The 23,893-nt window shown below is 41.8% G+C and overlaps 1 protein-coding gene across 4 annotated transcripts in view; it reads left to right on the top strand.

Annotated features, from left to right (window-relative positions):
- CFAP61 (cilia and flagella associated protein 61) overlaps positions 1-23,893 on the top strand; it is a 302,253-nt gene that overhangs the window by 199,792 nt on the left and 78,568 nt on the right. For all 4 annotated transcript variants that reach the window (XM_017541511.2, XM_017541510.2, XM_037743091.1 and 1 more), the window contains one exon: positions 10,827-11,001. In XM_017541511.2, coding sequence (XP_017397000.1) covers positions 10,827-11,001 — 175 coding nt within the window. The remainder of the gene's footprint in view (positions 1-10,826; positions 11,002-23,893) is intronic.

Raw genomic sequence — 23,893 nt, 5'->3', positions numbered from 1 at the left:
TTCTCAAAGGGTAGAAAAGGATATGTTTATGGTTAAAGGATAAACATTTACTTCAGGGATACTTGGTTTTGATATTTAACTATTGCTATTACTTTTTAAAACATTAAACCAGACAGAAACACCATGCACCCCCTTAGCTTGTCTCCCTGTCACCTGCCTGCCAGGTTCCAGCTGCTGCCACGACTGCGTACTTTGGAAACTGAGTGGAAGACCCAGCCAGCTGCCCAGAGCCTCGGGCATCTGCCCATGTGTGCCCAGCTGCCCCTGCAGCTTTAGTCTGTGGCACATTAAGCTCTTGCCCTTTTTACAGCGGAAAAAAAAAATGAAATGAAGAAGTGATAAAGGGAGTTCCAATTTAATTTTTCCAGAAGGACATAAAATCAAAGTACATAGAGTGATACAGAAAGGGCAGCTGAATTCACTGGGGAGCTTTTCTCCCCCTGCCCTCCACCGTTCTCTTCAACTCTCTTTTGGTTTTGTCCCAATTTTGTGATTTTTCTAAAAAACAAAATAATGAAAACAGAGCTTAAAACCAAAGTAAAAAAACAACCCATTATAAAATGTAATTACAAACTTCAACCTCTAATCAGACCTTTTAAATGCCACGCCTGACTCTAAACTGTTGTGTAATGTTTTTAATATCCAAATGCACCTCACTATTTTTTATTAGAAAATCCATGCACAAGGTAAAATATTATATTGCACTGCAGGGCTGAGCGTGAGGAGAGCTGGTCTCTCTCCCAGCCCGCTCTTCCTCCCAGCCCTCTTTCCAGAGGCAACCAGTCTGAAGCATTTCTGTTCTTAGTTTTTCACTGACTACCCGCGCAAGTCCAAATGCAGTAAAATGTTTATAGCATGTTTTTCCTTGCTCTGTCAACTTCGGACATTATCTACAACCTTGCCATTTTCGAAGATGAAGATTTAGCTGGCTCACTTTCCGGACTCCCTAACCCCTTCCCCTCCCCTCCAGTGTCAATGTTGATCATTTAGCAAACACACCCTGGTTTTGAAAACGCCTCTGAGATCACAGAGCCACTCTCCGTGACTCATGGACAGTTATGGAGCAGCAGACAGATGCCTGTCCCATGCCTGGATTTTAGGAGCATAATAAAGCGGAAGAACAAAAATTTATCAACTCAAAAGTCAAATGAGTTTGGTGTTGAGCATGAGAAGACTGTGGCATGGACTGTTCATGGGTGGGGGGTGACTAGCAGCTGGCAAGCGGGCAGGTTCTTCCAGGCAAGCGAGAAAAAGAGCTGGGACTGTAGTATACAGAGAGCTTGATGTAGGTCAGTGATGTGACATTGTCTCCAAAGGTGTTAATCATGTCTTCGACTGGGTCAGCAATAGTGTGGCATCCAGAATGGCGCAGCACAGGTGAGAGCCTGCCATACACCAGGTCGAGGAAAGAGCCATGTATACCAGTACTGTACCTCCCTGTAAGAGACCTGAGAAAGACGCTCCCCCAGGTCATTTGACAGAACCTACCATAAAGAGCTCTACTCTGAGAGTGATTACAGAGGAAAATAAAAGCATGCAGTCAACGAAAACTGGCTATTTTAAAAATGGCTGCAAATTCTTTGATGACTCTTCCATCTAAGAGGTAGAGTCTATGTCTCCTCTCCTTGAATCTGGGCAGCCTTCTGACGGCCTCGGTCAACAAAGTGCAAAGGATGTGACATGATGTGACTTCTGAGGCCAAGTCACAGAGGCCATGCACTGCCTCCTGGATTGTAGCAGCTGTTTCTCCTGGAGTCCTGGGGTGCTACATGAGAAGTTCTGATGCCCTGGGCTTGTCATGCTGGAGATGCCATGGGTGAGCTCTCTGCCTCACAGTCCCTGCTGATCCCAGGCTTTCAGCCAGCCTTGCAGGGCACCGGGCATGTGAGTGAAACAATCTCAGATTCTCCAGATCAGTCTATCTTCCAACTGAAGGTTGCCAAGTGACTTCTTTTTTTTTTTTTTCTTCCAGATCATTGTGCTTGTTGTTGATGATAATGTATTGTGCACCTAAAATTTTGATGAGAGCAGATCTCATGTTATGTGTGTTTTTCATAATAAAATAGTTCCTAAAGGAATTTAAACTATATATATAATTATATAATCCCACACTGTACCCCCTGGCCCCAGGATTCTTCTTCCCCTAGTTGTTTCTGCCCAGAATCACCTGTGGACTGGCAGCTGTGTGTTCTGAAAAAAGCTCTAAGCTTGGGGGAGGGAGATCCAGGTTTCTTTCTTTTTTTTTTTTTTTTTCTAAAAAAAAGAAAGAAAGAAAAAAAAGAATAAAAAAAAAAGAATGAAGAAGAGGAAGAGGGAGAGAGAATGGGGGTGTTGTTTTATTGCCCGGGCTAGAATGCAGTTTAAAAATGGGTATGCCTATAATTGTGCTTAATAATAGAGACATGAAAAAAAATTAGGAAAGAAAATAACAAGCAGCCAACCAATATTTCATTTAAACCTGTAAATAAATGTGATGTGGTACTGATAAGAGTGTACATTTTGTGTATTTAAAGTGGAGAGTTCTATAAATGTTAATTAAGTTTACTTGTTCCGGATCTGAGTTCAAATCCTGCATATCATTGTTAACTTTCTGTCTCATTGATCTGTCTAATATTGATGTTGAAGTCTCCCACTATTATTTTGTGGGAGTCTACATCTCTTTATAAGTCTTATATATCTGGGTATTCCTGTATTGGGTGTGTGTATATTTAGGATCTTTAGCTCTTCTTGTTGCATTGATCCTTTTATCATTATGTAATATCCTTCTTTGCTTCTTTTGAACTTTGTTGCTTTAAAGCAACTCCTGCTTTTTATTTATTTATTTATTTATTTTTGCTCTCCATTTGGTTGGTAAATCTTTCTCCATCCCTTTGTTTTGAGTCTTTGTGTATCCTTGCATGTGAGATGGGTCTGAATGCAGCATACCGATAGGTTTTGGCTTTTTTTGCCTGTCTTTGTCTTTGGATTGGGGGATTTAGTCGATTTAAATTTAGAATTAATAATAATATGTGAGAGTTTAATATTGCCATTTAATGTTAGCTGGCTGTTTTGCCTATTAGTTGATGTAAATTCTTGATTATGTTGATGCTGTTTACTTTTTGGTATTTTTTAGAAAGGCTGATACTGGTGGTTTCTTTCTATGTGTAGTGGTTCTTTCAGAAGCTCTTGTAAAGCAGGCCTGGTGGTGATGAAATCTCTGAGTGCTTGCTTGTTCACGAAAGATTTTATTTTTCCTTCGCTTATGAAGCTTAGTTTGGCTGGATGTAAAATTCTAGGTTGAAAGTTCTTTTCTTTAAGGATGTTGAATATTGGCCCCCACTCTCTTCTAGCTTGTAGGGTTTCTGCTAAGAGATCTGCTGTGAGTCTGACAGGCTTCCCTTTGTGGGTAACCTGACCTTTCTCTCTGGCTGCCCTCAGTATTTTCCCCTTCATTTCAACCCTGGTGAATCTGGCGATTATGTGCCTTGAGGTTGGTCTTCTTGAGGCATATCTTTGTGGTGTTGTCTGTATTACCTGGAGTTGAATATTGTCCTGCCTTGCTAGGTTGGGAAAGTTTTCCTGAATAATATCCTGAAGCGTATTTTCCAGCTTGGATTGATTCTCTTCATCACATTCAGGTACACCTATCAAACGTAGATTAGGTCGTTTCACATAGTCCCATATTTCTTGGAGACTTTGCTCTTTCCTTTTTATCCTTTTTTCTCTAATCTTGTCATCTTGTTTTATTTCATTAAGTTGGTCTTTGACTTCTGATATCTTTTCTTCTGCTTGATCAATTCGGCTGTTAAAACTTGTGCATATTTCACAAAGTTCTTGTGTTGTTTTTCAGCTCCATTAATTCACTTATATTCCTCACTAAATTGTGTATTCTTGTTAACATTTTGTCAAACCTTTTTTCAAAGTTCTTAGTTTCTTTGCATTGGGTTAGAACAACTTCTTTTAATTCACAAAAGTTTCTTATCACCCACCTTTTGAAGCCTGCTTCTGCTAATGGAACACACTCGCTCTCCATCAGGCCTTGTTCCATTGTTGATGAGGAACTGTGATCCCCTGTAGAGGGAGAGGCATTCTGATTTTGGGTATTCTCAGCCTTTTTAGGCTGTTTTCTTCCCTTCGTTATAAATTTATCCATCTGTGGTCTTTATAATTACCGTCTTTATAATTGAGTTTCTGAGTGGACGTCCAACTTGTTGATTCCCAATGCTAAAATCTGAGCAATCCACTGCGCCGGCCAAAACAGTGACGTTAAGATTGATGGTGCTTTTCTGACTCTGCACCAAGAACCACCGCACCAAGGCAGCAGCAAAACCACCTCGCCGGCCACAAGAGTCACGCTGGCGACCCATGGGGCTCCTCCACTGGGAATCTCCTGGTGCGTAAGCAACAAAAATTCGTCTGAAAGTGTGGTGTTCTCTCATTCTCTGTGCTTTCACTGGGAGCTACAATCCCGAGCTGCTAGTCATCAGCCATCTTGGATCTCTCTCCGCCAAGTGACTTCTGTCCACAGCACACAGAATTTAAAAAATTGCCCATCCAAATGCTACCCAAATTTCTGACCAACAAAATCATGGAAAGTTAAGAAAGTGGTTTGGTGTTTAAGCTACTAAGTTTGGTGTATGTTTGTTGAACAGCAAAGGACAACTAGAACAAAAAGGTAACACAATAAGAGAAAGAGAACAATATAGTATTTGGAAAAATCAGAGGAAGAACATACTTTTGAAAATGTTAAAAAAAAATGCAGGCTACACACACACACACACACACACACACACACACACACACACATTTCAGGCAACTATTTACCATCCTCAATACAATTTGATCATCTGACCTCTGAAATGGGAGCTGAAGCCATAGAAAGAGCAGAGGCAAAGCTGAGAAGGCCACAGATAAAAAGGGAGATGCGTGAATAAGAAATAATTAAAATGAAATCCCCATTAGAGACAGAACTGCTGCTAAACAGTTAGTGATGCTGAAGACAGAGAACCCCTGGAAGGCAGAGGCAGAGGCAGAGGACAAAGGTAGATTCTTGGTTCAGGAGAAAACAGAGTCTGATAGGCACAGAGGCAGCATAGAAATAACTGGCTTTCCTGAAGAAGAGACTCAAAGGAATAGAGACAATAATTAAAGATATTCTAGAAGAAAACCTTTTTTACCTGAAAAACATATTGTCCAGCTGACCACATTCTAGACAAAATCAAAGAAAAACTTTCTCAGTTATGTTCTGACAGAATTTCAATTCTTTCTTATTTACCCATCTCCCTTTTTGTCTATCCCTGTGGCCTTCTTAGCTTAGTCTCTGCTCTTCCAATGCTTCAGCTGCCTTTTCAGAGGCTGGGTGATTAAACTGCATTGAGGATGATAAATAGTTTCCCATACAATGGCAGCAAAATAAAAGAACAAACTTCAAAAGAAAAATATTATAACCTTTCCCCCTAAAAAAGAAAAAATAAATAAAACAGATAACAAAATTGTTCCTCCATTGTTAAATAGCAAAAGAAAATGAAACTAACCCCACAGAATTTCAGTGAAAGTGTAGCGATTCAGTAATTACATGACCACCTAAATCTGTCATATTTGAAAATAGCAGATAGCCATTCTTTTTTATACAGGGCCATGTATATATCTTCCATGTTCTTTGCTTAATGTGCACTCAAAATAATTGAGATAGAAAATAAAATTTAGAACTTTGGCCAGGTGTGGTGGCTCACATCTGTAATCCCAGTACTTTGAGAGGCCAAGGTGGGTGGATTGTTTGAGGTCAGGAGTTTGAGACTATCTTGGCCAACATGGTGAAACCCCATCTCTACTAAAAATACGAAAATGAGCCAGGCATCATGGCAGGGTCCTGTAATCCCAGTTATTCAGCAGGCTGAGGCAAGAGAATTGCTTGAACCCAGGAGGCAGGGTTGCAGTGAGCTGAGATTGTTCCATTGCACTCCAGTCTGTGTGACACAGCGAGACTCCATCTCAAACAAAAGGAAAATTTAGAACTTCATAATAGTATAAAAGGATGGATGGCAAGCACCACAAACAATTTAAAAACGTAATCTAAATAATTTTTGTAAATCTGAGAATAAATGCAAAAATAGAAAATGACTCTTAAGCTAAATTAATAAAGACCAAGAAGTTGTTGAACACTGGCAGGAAGGTGGCAAGGGAGAAATATGCATTGTCTTAAGTGGAGAAACCCAAGAGTGCTATTTCAGTGTTGACGCTTGTATTTAGAAGAATTGAGATTAAACAGTCCTTTGAAACAGCATGAAGAAATTCAGCTTCCCAACACTACAGAAGATACAAGGGGAGAAAACAAAGGAGAACAGCCATAATGGTTAAAAGTGAAGGCGTTAATCAGAATGACATAAGGAAAAAAATACAGTGATAGTGGTGCACACTGTATTTTTTACAGTGGATTAGGGTTAGGGCTTCCAACCACTGTCTTACAAGAACCTAGACTCTGCTTTTACACTTAATTCAAAATATAGGAGAAACACCAGATCAAAGGGCAGCAAATGTTTAAATAATAAGAAGATGATTCAAAGTGCAGCAGCAAAAGACTATCAGGCAAATTTCACACAGCTGTTAGAAAAAGCAACAGTATTCATACCTAAGAAAGTGAATTGGAGAAAGAAAAGCATTAATCCTGACCAAAGGTAAAAATCATGGTGAGAATACAGAAGTTATGAGACAGACTCCATGGTAATGGATGGAACTCTTACCGTTAACTCTGATGTCACTGCCATTTGCGTCCCCATGTTGTAGGTGAGAGAACCGAGGTGCCGTGAAGCTTAGGTAGTTTGCCCAAGGTCACTTACCAGGGAGGTGATAGTCTAGGGTCCAAACTCAGGTGGTCTGGCCCTGGACCAACCACTGTCTCTGTTTCGTTCTCTTTCCCTCTACTTTCCCTTTCTTGTTTCTTCCCTTTCTCTCTCATTGATATGGTACAGGGCTTCTGCTTGATGGCTTTTAAAAGTCATTACCACAGAGATTCTAGAGCTCAGTTTTTATAGCTAGAGTCAAATAAGCAGTTCAAAAAGAAAAAGTTTATTTCTTTCTCTCATTAAAAATATCTGGAGAAAAGCAACCCAGGCCGGGTAAGTGGCTCTTTGATGTCATCAGAAACCCAGGCCCTTCCATCTTTTTTTTTTTTTTTGAGACAGGTTCTGACTCCTCTCTCCCCAGGCTGGGGTGCAGTGGCATAGTCACAGCTCGCTACAACCTTGACCTCCTGGGCTCAGGTGATTCTCCTACTTCAGCCTCCCGAGTAGCTGGGACTATACGGGTGCATACCACCACACCCAACTTTTTTTTTTTTTTAATTTTTAGTAGAGATGAGGTGTCCCATGTTTCCCAGGCTAGTCTCAAACTCCTAGTCTCAAGGGATCTGCCTGCCTCAGCCTCCCAAAGTACTGAGATTACAGGCATGAGCCACCATGCCTGCCTCCCTTTCTATTTTTAATGTGTGGTTTCCATGCTCAGCATCTCAAGATGGCTACTGTGGTTCCAGTCATTCCATTTGCAAGAAGCAAGATAGAGGAAGGACTAGAGCTCGATGACTTTTCTCATTGCCTCATCCAAGGACTCCTGCTTATGTCTCTTGGCCACCTCTTAGGTCATGAGTTCAGAAATGCAGTTTTTAGCTGAGCGTATTTTCCAAGAATCTGTTAATAAGAAAGAAAGGAAGACGTAATACTGGGTAGGCAGCCAGCAGTCCTAGCCACCACGAGTTATTGCTGAGTGATGCTGGCACTGTGCACTCGCAAATCAGTGTGATTGAAAAGTTAATCTGCTGCTCTCCACTCAACAGTTAGTGGCACTTTAGTTCGTGGCAGAGAACCCTCAGTTTGGATAGCCAGTCCTCGTGGCACTTCATTAAATATACCCAAGTCCTTGAGTTAAAGACTATTCTCTCCCTTGCCTTTTTCCTTTTCAGGGCTGGTGACCTCTCTTGACCTATAGGAGTGTCTGGGTGTAAGAAACTCTTGGTAGCTTCTTCTAAATGTCTGCCTACAAACTCCTCTTAATGTTGAAATCTGCTGTTCACTGAAAGAAAACAGTATGTGATGAACCTTTCAGAAAAGAAGCTTCTTTTTGCTTTTCAGGACTGGATAGCTCTGTGGCCCCATAGGCACATATGGAGGAAGGAAACTTCTTGTACAGGCTTCTTCCCAGTGTCTCTATACAAATTCTTTTTCTACTAAAAGCTTCCATTCAATTAAAGAACACAGCAAATGATGAACTGGTTACAAAGTAACTGTCGTTTTCCATAGATCACATTCTAATGTATTCAGTTCTCCTAAACTCTGTGCAGACAAATTTATTTGGCTTTGGAATTTATAATTCTAGCTTAACTTTTGCCTATTTTGTGAAAATGCCATAACCCCCTTGGGTTTTCTTTAATTGCCCTTATTCTTTATAGTAGAGAAGCGTGCAAAAACAACTCTACACATTTAAGTGCACACAAGAATTATGTGGATTATCAGACTGCAGTTACATTTCAAGATTGTAGTGAACTATTTTCAATTTGGACCTTATTTCTTTTTCTCCTCTTCCTTTTATTTTTTGCCTAAACACCCACTATTTGGAATGATAACTCATTGAAACTTTTATAAATTAAGTAGCTCTCAATTTGTTCTTTCGCACTCCACTTTCTGCGAAGGCTTCTTTGTGATTTGTTAAATCATGACTTATTAAATTGATGTAATGTTACCCAAATTTTATTTTCTTTTATGCTACAATGCTCCTTGTAGTTCCAGTGAGGTTTCAAAACCCTGAAGCACAGTATTCAGTATTGTGCATGTCAAACCTTTTGCCAAAGCCTTCAGCGGGCTGCTTTGTAATAACTGTGAATATAATGGTAATAACATTTCAGTGGGGTATTGCTAAACGAGTGATATTGCTAATAAGAAAACTTTTCCTCCACAATTTTGGTTACAGTAAATGACCACTATTTATTGAGTTGTTCCTTTCTGCTAAACATAATATCACTGCAGCCTCTTACTGAAGAGAATTCTCTCTCCATTCAGCTTTAAACATTGGTTCTGTTTTGCTCTGTTTTATTTTAATTTAATCTAGTTTGAAATTGCATTAAATACATCGTGATAGCGTACTAAGGTTTTACGATTCTGTTGAGGAAGTCTATAACCAAAAGTTTCCCGTCAACTGGAGTTTAGTCAGCCCCATGCATTTAAGCACCAGCCAGCATTTGCCTGCTTATCAAAGGAGAAAGGACTTCTCTGCCCCAATATCCATCTGGACTGCAAGTGAACTTGTTGCCTGCCATAGCTCTAAGACTATTCATGTCTCACAGCCCTGAGGAATTAGACCCTGAATGCAGCAGGCCAATTGATATTGGTCTTCCACCAAAGGCCTCAGGCTGCCTCTAAGCTGCCCCTCTGCTTGCCCCCTTTTCCTTCTCATAATCTCCAGCTGGCAGCCAATTAAAAATCAGAGGGACCAAGTGGTGGCCCATTTGGGGAAACTCAGGTCACTATTCTGTTTTATTTGGTTTTTGCAATGACACTTCTTTGTCTGATTTTAATTTGAACCAATATAATAAAAAATCAGTAGTCTACATGAAAACCCAAGGACCTGGCATTTCTTGGGAAGTCAGATCTGGCCATACTGGATCCATACTCTATGTTGGCAGCAACTAGAGGGAGCTGAGTCATGGCTGAACTCTCTGGCCCGAGCTTGGACCCTCCAGTTTGCCACAGTATCCTTGACGCAGAAGACATGTATCAACTGTCATCCTCTATTGTGTTTTTACTGTTACTTTCCTTACAGTAGAGGAAAGTTTCATCTATGTCAAAAATATGAGAAAGATGGAGGGGAATAAAAAGAAGAATATTTCTCTGACAAGGCAAGGAATAGTTCCGTACTTTTCATAACTAAATGATAACCTATTTCCTTCCTGTTCTTTACTGCTTAGCCCCTCTCTACCCTTGAATTTCAACCCCAGATATAATTGTTTCTGCAGCAGATTATTTTGCCAAAAATGGCTGCCACATCCAATTCAGTTCCATGTCCTCTTCCAGAGTCTTGCCCCTTCTACTTGAAGAGGTGGAGTCTCTTCCCCTAATCATGGGCAGGCTTTTATGGCTGCTTCCATGAATCAAATATGGTGGAAAAGTCACTGCTCAACTTCCAAGACTAGGTCAGAAAAGAACATGGACCTGTCTGTATTGGCTGTCTCTTTCTCAGAACACTTGCCTTTGCAACCCAGTCACCATGTTATGAGGAAGCCCAAGCCACATGGAGAGGCTGCATGTAGGTGTCCTGGCCAACAGCCCCAGCTCAGATTCAGCCCTTAGCCAACATCAACTGCAAGGCAAATCATGACGATTTGTTGTCACATTTGAATACCCAGCATATTTTCCAAGGGAAAGAAAAAGGATTGAGATAGTTTTAACTATCTTCAGATGATTTCTAAACCCCCTGAGTCACCCCTAGCCTTTGAGTCTTCCTAGTTGAGGCCCCAGACACTGTGGAACAGAAACAAATCATTCCCCACCTTGCCCTATCTGAATTACTGTCCTGTATAACCTGGGAGCCTAACGATTGATTTTTACCATTGAGTTTTGAAATAATCTGTGACACAGCCTTACATAACCAGAGCAACTTCCTCTGAGAACTGTTTCAGGTAGGAGCTTATTCTGCCTGGTTTTTTAATTTCTTTTTCTTACCTCAATTAAAATCTGATTGATTGTATCTGGGGACAGAAAAAGACATACTGAACATGGCTATGTCTACTTTTTTTTTTTTTTTAACCATGTCAGCACTTTATCTATTACCACTGAAATAAGCATTTCTCCAACATACTTCAGGTCCCATGCCCTACAGGGGCCGATATTAGTCAACACCTGACAGACAGAGAGGTTCCCAACAGCAGTCAGCGGCGGTACACAGGGAAAGTTCCTTGCAACCATTTCATTCTCAACGAGGAAGAGGATTGCTTTAAAGCGCTGACTTGGATAAGGAATAACTTCATCACCACAGAAGGTAAGGATGTCGGTAACTGTGCATCTCTTCAGAATAGCGTTTTATTTTTATAATGAGTCTCATTCTTCATCTAGTTCCAGTATATAATTAGTGCCTAATTAATTCCAACCAAATCATTCATCTGTCATGCTTTGTTTTCCAGATTAATTTACAACTTGTTGTCATTTTTGGATACCCAGCATGTTTGCTGCGGGAAAGAAAAAGGCTTGAGATAGTTTAATTATCTATAATTATTTTATTATACAAAATGAATATCCAAAGAGCAAAGCATGGCTAAAATCATTAACTAATTAAAGAATAATTTAATAAGCAAACATGTTTAGCAATTATATGGAAAATATGTCTTCTTTTGTGAAGCTGAAAAGACCTAGGAGGAAAAAGGCCTGTATTGGAAGGGCCTTTTCTTCTTTTCACAAGCCATTGTTCCCTTTCTTGGTGTTGCCTGTGCAGTCCTTCCCACACATACACAGACTCGAATTGCATGCCACTTTTTAACTCGACATGAAAAAGTAAAACATTTGTGCAAATGCCCGTACCACTCGAAAGTGTATTCTCCAGCATCTTTCTCCCTATTGCTTGAATTTCATTGACATCATTCAGTTAGTAAAACAACCAGAATAGGGCCTGGCTACCTTTGTGTCTTTAATGGAAACCTACAAGTCCAGGTTTGGAGATGACCTACAACAGCCCCTTTCTTTTGCCCAAAAGTGAGACACGGTTAGTGGCCTGGTTGAGTCTAGAGTTCAGTCCAGGGATGTAAAACCACTACGTGCCCAGAAAGTGGGCATCACTGTGTAAAATTAAACATGTTAATTTATTTAATACATGTCTGTAAATATGTCTAATAATATTTGTTAATATAATTAATACATTAAAATTAAATATAATTTCTTCTGATTTTTGGTGAACCATTTTAGTTATTAACTTTTGCAAGTTATTACATTTACTACATTAAAAAGCTACTAATTTACTACATTCAACATTTTAAAATGAGTATAAAATGGCATTCAATACGTTACTGTATTCAATTTGCTGATACTATTCATAGGCTGTTTGCCTTTAAATTCATAAATAGGATTGACCTGTAGTTTTCTCTTTTATGCTTAGCTTGTCAGGCTTTTGGAATCAAGGGTATGCTAGTCTCACAAAGCATTTTTGGAAGCTTTCTATATTCTTTGGGGATCTGAAATACAAAGTAACTTAAAGGTTGGACAGAAATCACCCATAAAACCAACTGAGTCTGGACCCTTTGGGTAGAGGTGGGATATATAGATAGATTATACTGGCAACCCAGAGTTTTTAAATGTCATAAAGTATTTCATACTTTCATCAAAGCTTGGAATTATTATCAGTTTTGCATGTATGTATGTTTAAACCTGTTTTAACCTTTTAGTCATTCTGTAATCACTATCCCATGATCTATGTCGACTAAGGGAATTTTCAAATCAGGGACAATTCTCTAATCTGTGGATTGGTGAATTGTTACTGCAAAATACCAGTTAGTAAATATTTTAGACTTGGGTGAGCATGGTAGCTAACACCTGTAATCCCAGCACTTTGGGGGGCTGAGGTGGAAGGATCACCTGAGCCCAGGAGTTTGAGATCAGCCTGGGCAACACGGAAAAACCCCACCTCTACAAAAAAAACCAAAAAAAAAAAAAAAAAAAGCTGGGCATGGTGGTGTACACCTATAGTCCCAGCTACTCGGGAGGCTGAAGTGGAAGGATCAATTGAGCTTGGGAAGTCAAGTCTGCAGTGAGCCATGATTGTGCCACTGTGCTCCAGCCTCAGTGACAGAACAAGACCTTATCTTAAAAAAAATTTTTTTTAGACTTTGTAGGCCATATGGTCTCTGTTGTAACTCTTCAACTCTGCCCTTTTAGTGAGCAAGTAACTACAGGCAATATGTAAATGAACCGGCATGGTTGTGTTCCGGTAAAACTGACTGACAAAGCCAGACGATGAGCCGCAGCTTGCAGTAACCTGCTTTTAGCCAGAACATTTTTGACAAATCATTACCGTTTCATCAAGTCCAGACTTCCACATGTACCATAAGTTCCCCAAAAGCACAAAAGCCAGTGGTTCAATACAAAAGGCACAGTACGTCTTTAAGACTGCACCCAATCCTGTTAGCCTGCAGTGCTTTAACTTTGAACCTTTGGCTGTTTTGGGTGTTTGGACTAGGGAGCATTTGACCAAGAAAAAAGCGTTTGAAACTGGCACTGCAAGGTCTTAAGGTGGAATGTTGATGGCAGAGAATTTAGAAACCCCAGAGCAAGAAGCACCACGGTCTCTTTCGAGTGCCTTCCATTGTCCTTTTGGTCCTCAGACGCGGGAAGAGCATCAGTGCTATTCTGTTGACTTGGCCAGTTGTCAGAGATGGTGATGCTGTGGCGCCCCCTTAAAGGGAAGTGCTTTTTCAAGATGTAAGACTGTGTCCCAGCAGCCAGTGCATAAAGCCATTTGGAGTGCCTGCTTTTGTCCACTGACTAGCCAGGATAAGAAGTATGTGGAAATTAGTCTTACATGGTGATTTTCTCACATGTAGGTCTTACCTGTAGGTGATTTTTGCCAGGTCTGGTGCTTAATGACTCCCCCGGGCACCTCCCAGGTAAGTGCTCTTAACACTCAGATGCTGGGACCAAGATCTGGGAGCCTTCAGGGAAGCCTGACCTGGCCAGGTTAATTTAACTTTGTGTACAGACCCTTTTCAAGTGAATTCTTAAGTAAGAAAAGTTAAGAAAAAATGTTGACATCTTGCCTTAAGAAAACTTTCTCTTGGTATCTTTTCTGTAATTCAGTCATAGTCAGACAGGACTTTTGTCCCATTCAGATCTTATTCTTGCCATTATTATTCCTGTAGCATCACTGGATCACAGTCCAAATCTCAGAGCATAGCAGGCCTAAGACAGAAAGCCCATCCCCACCTGAGCCAAGAACCAACAACCACAGACAGAATTCTACTCACAGAGGCTCCCAGGAAATGCAGCAATGAGTAGACTCCAGCATGAGAGGGAGACCTCGAGGTAGAGCCTCCTAAATCCACCATTGGCTTCCCTGGCAGGCTGAAATATGTGTAGCAGGGATGGCATTCCATGTAGAAATACACTTTCATTCCAAATCGCTTCAGTCACCTCGTGACCTCTAGTTCTTAAGTGAGACTTTGGGTATATGACACGTGAGCTTCATTACTGGGCTTTCAAATCCCTTTTCATACTGTGGAAAACCTAGTGGTCTTTCCAGAACTGCATTTTGAAAAGAAAAAGCTATTACAGCATTGTTTCTGAGACATCTACAGTACCATACTTGGCCGAAGCTCCAAGCCATTTCTTTGATAATTTCAGCTCTGCTTCACCTCAATGTCACTTGTATCCAGCATACTGCCTGGCACCTAGTACATGCACAATAAATGTTTTCGTGAATGTAAGTGAAGACAGTTCAGGATGTAACTCTTTTCCTTACCCCCACAGGATGAGTTTTATCAAAACTTTTTGCATTCAGTCTAACCTAAAAATAGATGGCCAAGTGAGATGAAGATAAGAGAACCCTTGAACGAAATTGATGGTATTCTTTACAAAGTCATCCTTGGTAATGAGAGTAATAACATGCTGGCGAAACAGGATGACCTAAGTTCTTTATCACAAATAACAGACCTTTATAAGGCAGTCTAGCTCAGGTTCTGGAATCACATGACTTGGGTTCAAATCTTGGGTCTGCCGTTTGCCTGGGCAAGTTACTTAACTGGTTTATGTCTCAGATTCCAGATAATATCTACCTCATATGGGTTCCTGTGAGGGTAAAAAGAGATAAATGAGAGCACATGCCATACTCAGGACAGTCTCTCATACATATAAAGAGTTTTATAAATAGAGGCTGCCATTAGCATTGCTCTTACTACTACGTGTGATGGATTAAAGGTACCCCACAGTAGAAGTCTCAGCCCCTGCCACCAGGGCTCTGATGAAGTTGAGGATATCGTCTCTATTTAAAGACAAGGATCCTTGTACACCAGGTGCCAGTCAACTATGCAGGCACTGTGGCCTTCAGGAAAGCCCTGGAGGCTGTAAAGTTTGGAGAAGGCCTCTCCAAGAAAGGAGGGTTTGAGCTTAGCCTTGAAGAGGGACAGGATAAACAGGGAGAACAGCTGGGGGAGTTTGGATTGTGTCCAAAAGACACTGTGCCAACAACATGGGCTGGGCAGAGTCTCTGAAGGGCAGCAGCAGCAGATGAAGCTGGAGGCGTGGGCAGGGACAGGCTCTGACTGGCTGCAAGTACCCAGCCACATCCATGTTTAACTGGTTACCTTTTAGGAATGGGACCTGACCAGACGGGGACCGCTGTGCACACGTAGCACTTTGGGAAAATGGCCTTTCCATCTGTAGTACCCATGCCAGCAGAGAGAAGGGTGACCACGGGAGAATGGCTTACCGTGGATGGCCGCAGCCGATCGGGCGAGGCAGCTGTGGATGCAGGAGCTGGCTGGAAGTGGCCACCCCTGCTGCATTTGGTGGTCTTGATGGCACAGTTACTTCTAGTTTATTTCCAAGTCAGCTGTGAGATGGTGCTGTTGCAGGGCTTTTCCTTAGTTCAGCTAAAGACAGGGTCCTTGTCCGTCCCGTGGCCACAAAAATGTAGGCTTGCAGACAGTTCGAAGGGTGAATAAAGCAGGGTTTTATTGGGTGAAAGGAAAAAGCAAAGGGCGGCAGGGGTGGGAAGCAGGATCCTCCGCAAGGCCAGAGTCCCTGCTAGAGTGCTTCCCGCTGGCTGCTGGAATCCCGAGTTCCACACAGGAGGAGGAGGGGCCGGGCTCCTCCCCACTGCAAATGGCATGGACTTCCTGAGGCTCCACCCCAGTGTGCAGGTTGTTTGGAGTTTTTCTGGGGACCCCCTCCCACGTGGCTGTCTCATTGGCATTTGAAGATAGAAGCTAGAAGTCTGGCGCGTGATGGAAAGCAAGGAGCACGGCTGTGTTCCTGCACATTTGGAAGGTCACACAGAGCTATCGGTGACCGTGCTGGACATCTCAGTCCTCGCTTTTTCTTCATGTGACCCTAATAACACCAGGAGGAATGTGAACGGTTTTCATCATGGTTTATTTTTACTCCCTCAGTGCTAATTTCCCCTTTTCTAAATAGTTTAGCATGTGAGTTGGGGCAAGGGAGCCGAGGAGAGTGAAAAATCATTTCATTGTGTCCATTGTTTGCGGTTGGGTGACATGTCTCTCCAGGAACCACACCCTGAATCCTGGCAAACACCAGAGCTGATATTACTAAAACCCAGGGATGTGAGGGGAGAATGATGGAGGGATTGTTCTAGAAGGACAGTGGATATTGAACATCAAGAACAAGAGATGTTCCCAGGAAGAAGTCGGCTCTCCTCTGAACTTCTGCCCACTGCAGACACACACACATACGACCCCAGAGTGTAGCTCCTTCCACAGTCACTGTTTTATTTCACCATCTTCTGCTTCCAAAGGAGAACCCAGTGGTTCTGTGATGGAATTAGTTCTGCTGGAGGACATGGCTTTCTGGGCTGTAGAATTGGATACAGAAGTAAGTTACCCCAAACTACGAGAACTGCTCCGGTGCCATAGAGAAGAGCTGACATCCCAGGCTCAAATCCTGCTTTCAGCTGCAAACTAAACCTGGAATGTTCCACTGGGGGGTTTCTGATAGAACCCAGCAACCCGATACATTGTAACAGTTTATGGCACTAATTGAAACTAATTGAAATTCATCTGCTATTACCTCTGTACTTTCCATGAAAATGAAAAGTAGGATGAAAGTAAAGTAAAAAAAAAAAAATAAACTGCCTTAATGACTCAAAATGGATCAATTATTTTCATCTTCAGCTAAATACAGTTTATTGCCTTATTAAAAGCATGTTTGTAGGAAAAGTATAACATTAAAATTCCACTGCATGCGTCATCAAACAAAGCCCTTGTTATGTTATATTTAACATATTCTTCCCTTTTTATTCGGCAGAGCAGAATGGGACAGGTCACACTTCGGGCATGGAATTCTTATGCTTTGACTTCTAAAAAGTTAAAAGAGCAGTCTCTGGTGTTCTATTTGTGGGCCAGGTATATATATATTTTTTCTTTTTTTCCTTCTTTTGTTTTTTGTTTTTTTGTTTTTTTGAAACAGAGTCTTACTCTGCCATCCAGGCTGGAGCACAGTGGCGTGATCTCGGCTCACTGCAAACCTCTGCCTCCCGGGTTCAAGTGATTCTCCTGCCTCAGCCTCCTGAGAAGCCGGATTACAGGCATGCACCATCACACCCAGCTAATTTTTGTATTTTTAGTAGAAATAGGGTTTCACCATGTTGGCCAGGCTGGACTCGAACTCCTGACCTCAAGTGATCTGCCCACCTCAGCCTCCCAAAGTGCTGGGATTACAGGCATGAGCCACCATGCCCAGCCAATTTTTTAATGAGTGTTTATATCACAATTTATTAATATTCTGTGACCTCTACTTAAAATTATTTCATTATCTAGTTATTTGCTGAAGACATTTAGCCATATAAAATGCCAGTTGGAGTATATTTTAATAGCATGTTACACGTCCATCTGCAAGCGTATTGCAGTGCTGTGAGCCCTGGTTTTGAAACAGACTCACAGGGTTTGAGTCCCGCTGACCCACCTGCTTGCCATGTGACCTTGAGCTCATGATTTAACCTCTCCATACCGGCCTGTTCTGAAGATGAATGAGTCATATGTAATCACTGTATGTCTCTTTTGAAGCAGAAAAAAGGAAATATAATTCTTCATTAAAATACAAAGAATAGGTTGATACCCATATAAATCATTTAAAATATGTAAACTATAAAATGTAGCATGTAATTCTTGTTTCTCTGGCCTTAAAAATATAATAACTATGAAGAAAATATCATGTTAGTATTGTGTACATAAATCCTGAATTTATTTCTTATACTCTTGGGATCTGACTTCATGGCCAGACCACCAGACCAGCAAATCTTTCCCTTCAAGTCCTGATTTTCTCCTTGGAGAAGCTTCATCTTTAGAGCATTGAGCATGACCATGAAATGGCAGCAGAGCAGACTTTCCAGGTGGTTAAAAGTAAAACACTCAGTTCAAAAGAATAAAACGCCTTTTTAGCATCTACTAAAAATATATTTTTAAAAAATCTCTCTCATTATTTTTTGGATACATCTATGACTTGAAATATTAGCACATTATTTTATTTCTTGAACTTAATTGGGAAATCAACTTAGCTTTCCTTTCCTACAAAGTCATTTTACCTTTAATTATTTGTTTTCTAACTCCTGAAACTCTTACATACTGCCTTCAGGAACCAGGATGATGAAACTCGTATTTTCCCCCCTTGATTAACAAAAATTGAAGAACTTCCTGAATCTTGGTGCATTATTCTTTTCGTTTGTTTGTTTCTTTTTTTAGATAGAGTCTCACTCTGTCACCTCCCCCCCATGGCACAATTGTGGCTCACTGCAACTTCTGCACCCCAGGTTCAAGTGATTCTCCTACCTTGGCCTCCTGAGTAGCTGGGATTACAGGCATGTGCCATTATGCCTGGCTAATTTTTTTGTGTTTTTAGTAGAAATGGGGTTTCACCATTTTGGTCAGGCTGGTTTCAAACTCCTGACCTCAGGTGATCTGCCTGCCTCAACCTCCCAAAGTGTTGGGATTACAGGCTTGAGCACTCGGCCCCAAGTTGAAACTTTAAAGTGTGATCGCCTCATGTGCAAAATGATCACCTCACGATCAAAATTGCTAATTTGTTCATTTACACCTTGGGAGGCCAAAGTGGGAGGATCACTTGAAGCCAGGATTTTGGGACCAGCCTGGTCAATATAGCAAGACATGGTTTCTACAGAATTTTTTAAAAAGAACTAATCAGGCATAGTGGCACATCCCTGCAGTCCCAGCTACTCGAGAGGCTGTGGCATGATCACTTGAGCCCAGGAGTTCGAGACGTGGTTGCATACTGCAGTGCAGCGCAAGTGACAGCAAGACTCCGTCTTAAAACAAAACAAAAAGCTAAAAGATCATGTGTACATTTATACCAGCATTTTAATTGGCAAGTTCTAGTGCGCTTCAGTCTGAAGTGGGGAATGGACAGTCACTCAAGTATTGATTGCATCCTCACTTTCCCTCTCTCCCTCCCCTGTTGGGCTGTAGAGGCACCCTCTTTCCTCTAGGAAGCACCCCTGCATATTCTGTTTCAAAGGCTGCCAAGGGTTAGCAATGAGGGAATGACTTAGGGCTCCTCCTTGCTTGCCAACTTTAATTTAGGAGCTTTCACACAGTTGCCTTTTTATGGGTGCTCTGCCTGGACCCAGTTCCCATCCAGATCTGTAATCAGAGTAATGCATGATTTATTCCCGAGAAGGAGCAGTAAAGATTGGTCTTCCATGAAAACTTCCATGGTTCTATTCCCTTATCCTTTATGGAAAATCCACCCAGAGTGTTCTCATCATTGGTTCCTTGCCATTTGAAAGTGGGGCAGCCCATCCTTTACCTCTGTCACCTGTTACATTGAGTACAAAAGCTGGTCATTTCTCTTAGGTAAGCTGATCTGGGAAGGAAATGGTGACCAGATCTTTTGGCATAAAACTGATATCCAGGGGAAATCATCAGTTTTTCCACTCTACCTTTTTCATATGTGTCTAGAAACTTCAAAACAATGTATGTGATATCCTGGTGATGTGAAGGAAGCCCCTGCAATGCATTATCTCCTTCTAAATATTTGCAAGAACTCCATGAGTTATAAAGTACACAGTGGTAGGGATACATGGATTAAATTCATCTTGAATATGGACATACTATGTATCCAGAAAATTAAAATTAATAAATTCATATTTAATTAGCTGAAGTTTTCTGGCATATTAAAAGCATGCTGTAGGCCAGGTGCAGTGGCTCACACCTGTAATCTTAGTACTCTGGGAGGCCAAGGTGGGCTGATCATTTGAGGCCTGGAGTTCAATACCAGCCTGGCCAACATGGTAAAGCCCCATCTCTATTAAAAATATAAAAATTACCTGGGTGTGGTGGTGGGTGCCTGTAGTCCCAGCTACTCAGGAGGCTGAGGTATGAGAATCGCTTGAACCCAGGAAGCAGAAGTCACACTGAGCCGAGATCATGCCACTGCACTCCAGCCTGGGCTGCAGAGTGAGACTCTGTCTCTAAATAAATAAATAAATGAATAAAAGCATGCTATAAAAGAACATATGTCATGGCCCCCCCCATAACTGGGGCTGTCTCACCTGTCTATACAGCTGTCACACTGCCCCGTGCCACTGGAGGCCCAGCCACCCACCGTGCACACTGGGGCACACAATTGTCAGCCCCAACATCTCCTCAGACACAGCCAACAGAGTCTGGCTGTCATTCACTCACCCCCAGTTCGTCCCACCCATACTTCCAGCAGCCCATTTATCTCCCCTATTTTTAAATTCTTTCTTTCTTCTAACTCTTACCCAAGGATTCAGGAAGATGTGTTTCTCTGAGGCTCCTGCTGTTCGTCTGTCTCTCTGCCCCTCTTTCTTTCTCTCCCCATTTCCTTCCTTCCCCATCTTTCTTCCTTGATTCAGCCCTAAAGTGACTTAACCGTTGTGATATGAGAGTTACCAACTGCTACTTCCATATAAAATATAAGAAAGTCTGGTCATCCAATGTCACATTTACATCTCAAAGAAAACCAGGGGCGGAAATCTCTCAAACTCCTAAAAATTCCCAGAAGTTGTGTCAGCATCCTGAGTAGCTAGGACTAGAAGTATGTCCCATGCCTTTTTTTTTTTTTTTTTTTTTGTAGAGACGGGTCTATGATGTGTTGCCCAGGCTGGCCTCAAACTCCTGGCCTCAAGCAGTCCTCCGCCTCGGCCTCCAAGGGTGCTGGGATTACAGGCATGAGTCACCACACCCAGCTCTGTCTTTCCTTAAATAGCACATTAAAGATGTGATTTCTTGTTTCCCTGAGTTTAAATGCCACCAATATGATAGGAGTGTTACTTTTATCATTTGTTGTAGGCACACACAATTTTGGTTACATTCGGGATTATGCAGGATTTTACGAGTTACATTGGAAACCTAATAACCAGATCTAACATTGTTAAGGAGAACGTATTTCTGTCTTAAAATCTCCGATGTATAGCCCGTTCTGTGGCTGGATATTTCCTATAATGCCGACTTAGTGAATACCAAGCAGAAATAGGCGGTGGGAAAATCTGGCTACAGAGAGGTCATTTTGTGCTAAATATTTAAAGGGCACTAAAGTATGATCCAGGTAGCAGAAAGAAAGCCTTAGGATCAGCAATCTAATAAACCTCCGACACGTGTATCCATGTATCTAGTCAGGAAACATAGCACTATGGTGATAACTACAGTCACATCCTTTGTAGGCCAGCCACTGTGGGAGGCTCCAGGAATAAGATGGTGGGAAGGGCGAACGTGGACCTTACAGTCCAAAGAAGTCATCTCTCAGAGAAGCCTGAGTGTAGCCCAGGTGCGTAGGCCATGGTGAGTGCTGGGAGGGAAAGATCGAGGCCACCCACAGGCCTGCTGGTACCTCACCTGTGTGGAGGCTGGACAATCTGTGGGGCCCAGATACAGCTACAGGCAGGCTGAGGCCCTGACATGGGTTCTTCAGAAGCGCTGTTTCCAACTTATCCGTATTAGTAAAATTACTCTGATAAATGTCAGTAATCATATTTTTACATCAGTTTGATTTATCCCAAAATGAATAATCAAAGTCTTCGTCTACGAGGCTTTTTTCTGGAGTGGGCCCCAAAATATAAGACTTGGGTTATTCTAAGGGTTATCACCATGTTTATATTTTGCCGCCAGCTTATAACATTATATATGAGCATTTGAGTGAAGCCCATGTTATTGTTAAGAGTTCTAAATGCTATTGTTATTGGTGATGATAACAATATGAGGGATTATGGATCAACTTTGTGCCTGGCATAGAGTCCAGAAATAAACATGAACTGAATCTCAAAATTCTTTACAAAGTAAACGTGAGCAGCGCTGCAGAAAGAACTCACAACTGCACAAAGGTGATGAAAAGAATCTCCCACACAATGGACATATTTAAAGGCAAGAGATTGTGTCAGAAGCAGAGGCCCATGCCTGTAATCCCAGCACTTTGGGAGGCCAAAGTGGGCAGATCACTTGAGGTCAGGAGTTCAAGACCAGTCTGGTCAACATGTCGAAACTTCGTCTCTACTAAAAATACAAAAATTAGCCGGGCATAGTGGTGCAGGCCTGTAATCCCAGCTACTCAGGATGCTGAGGTGGGAGAATGGCTTGAACCCAAACGCTGGAGGTTGCAGTGAGCTGAGATCACACCACTGCATCCAGCCTGGGCGACAAGAGAGACCCTGTCTCTAAAAATAATAAAAAGGCAAGAGGTTGACCTGGTGAAGAATAGTGGGCCATCTTACATATTCATAGCTAGTTTTTATCATGTTTTCTTATGTTTGTGGTGGGATGCGGTTTGACCTGTAACATGTTCTTATTTATTTAATATAACACATTATATTATCATGAAATTCTACTACATTTTGTGGGAAATGAGAGAACTATAACTAGTGATAGAAAGCCTGTTTAAATGAAAAATTTGAGATGAAATCACACAGGCAGTCACCCCCCATATGACCGTGCTGGTTTGCACTGCTGGTCAGTAAATATTCACCTGCTGTCCCTCCTGTGTGGGGAGAGTGGACGTCCTCACTCCCGTGCTCATGGGCGTGGCCAAGAGACTTACTTTGGTCGGTGGAATATGAGTGGACTGACGTGGGCAGAGGCTTGACGTGTGCCTGGGCCCTTGTGCTTGCCTTTCTGTGCACCTGCATTTGACCTAGGTAGAAAATGCCTCAGGTAGCTGTCAGTCCAAGCAGGATGAAACACACGTGGTGCAAACAAACCCAGCCACAACCTGGAGCCAGATTAGCTGACATCAGTCCAGCCACAGGTGTGCAGACCACCCATAACAGCCTTGTTGTTTGACATCGAGTTTTGACGTGGTTTGTTATGCAGCATTTCTATGATGGTAACTGACTCTTAAGATAACCAAAGTCTTATATTTTTGTTAGGAAATTTTGTTTCACATTAAACATAAAGATAGCCACAGCTGTTCAGAAGTTAGAATATCTAGAAATAAACCTCTGATTTTGAAATCAGAGATTTTACAAAATGTACTACCTTTGGAATTGAAAGGCATCACCCTCTCCAGCTGCCTGCAGTGCGTGGACCAGGCTTGCTGGATCGGACAGCTCTCCAAACCCCAGCAGCATCGCAGGCCTAGTTTGCCATGAGCCTATGATGAAAAAGCCCAGCTCATAGTAGAGCTGCTAACAGCTACCATGAAAGAGACCAGAAAATACAAAATCCTTAGCTGTGTGAGATCTAAACACAGTTAAATTAGTTCAACTGAAAAGGAATATTGTTTTGGCAGCCCTATTTCAAAAGGACAGAAGACCTCAAACCTTTGACAGTTTTCGGTTCAAGTTTTGCCTTTCTTGGAAGGCTGATTCTTTGTTGTGCCAGACAGCCAAGATTCAAGTTTAGTAGCAGGTGGGAGCCTCAATAATTTAAGCAAAATGTTGCCTCTTTCAGCCAAGGAAAATGTAGCTCACAGAGGAATGTTACTTTGGAGCATCTGAACAGAGTGGGAGTCAGAGCCACAAAACTGTCCTAGCCTCCTAGCGAAGGCAGGAATGGAGAGACCCCTCTCCCTCACTTCAGCCCCTTCATGGCTTTCCATAGTTGAAAAGCAGGGAGTGTGGGAGAACTTTCTAGATGGTGTTAGCTTCCGAGAAGCCATCCGAAAGTTACTGTCGTTTATTTTTCTAAGTAAACAAGACAAGCCGTCACACCCCCTTTCAATTTTGGATTGAAAACAATTTGGGCTTG

The sequence above is a fragment of the Cebus imitator genome, unplaced genomic scaffold (assembly GCF_001604975.1).
Source record: "Cebus imitator isolate Cc_AM_T3 unplaced genomic scaffold, Cebus_imitator-1.0 Scaffold134, whole genome shotgun sequence".
Lineage (NCBI taxonomy): Eukaryota > Metazoa > Chordata > Mammalia > Primates > Cebidae > Cebus > Cebus imitator.
This window is presented reverse-complemented; position numbering and strand designations above follow the sequence as displayed.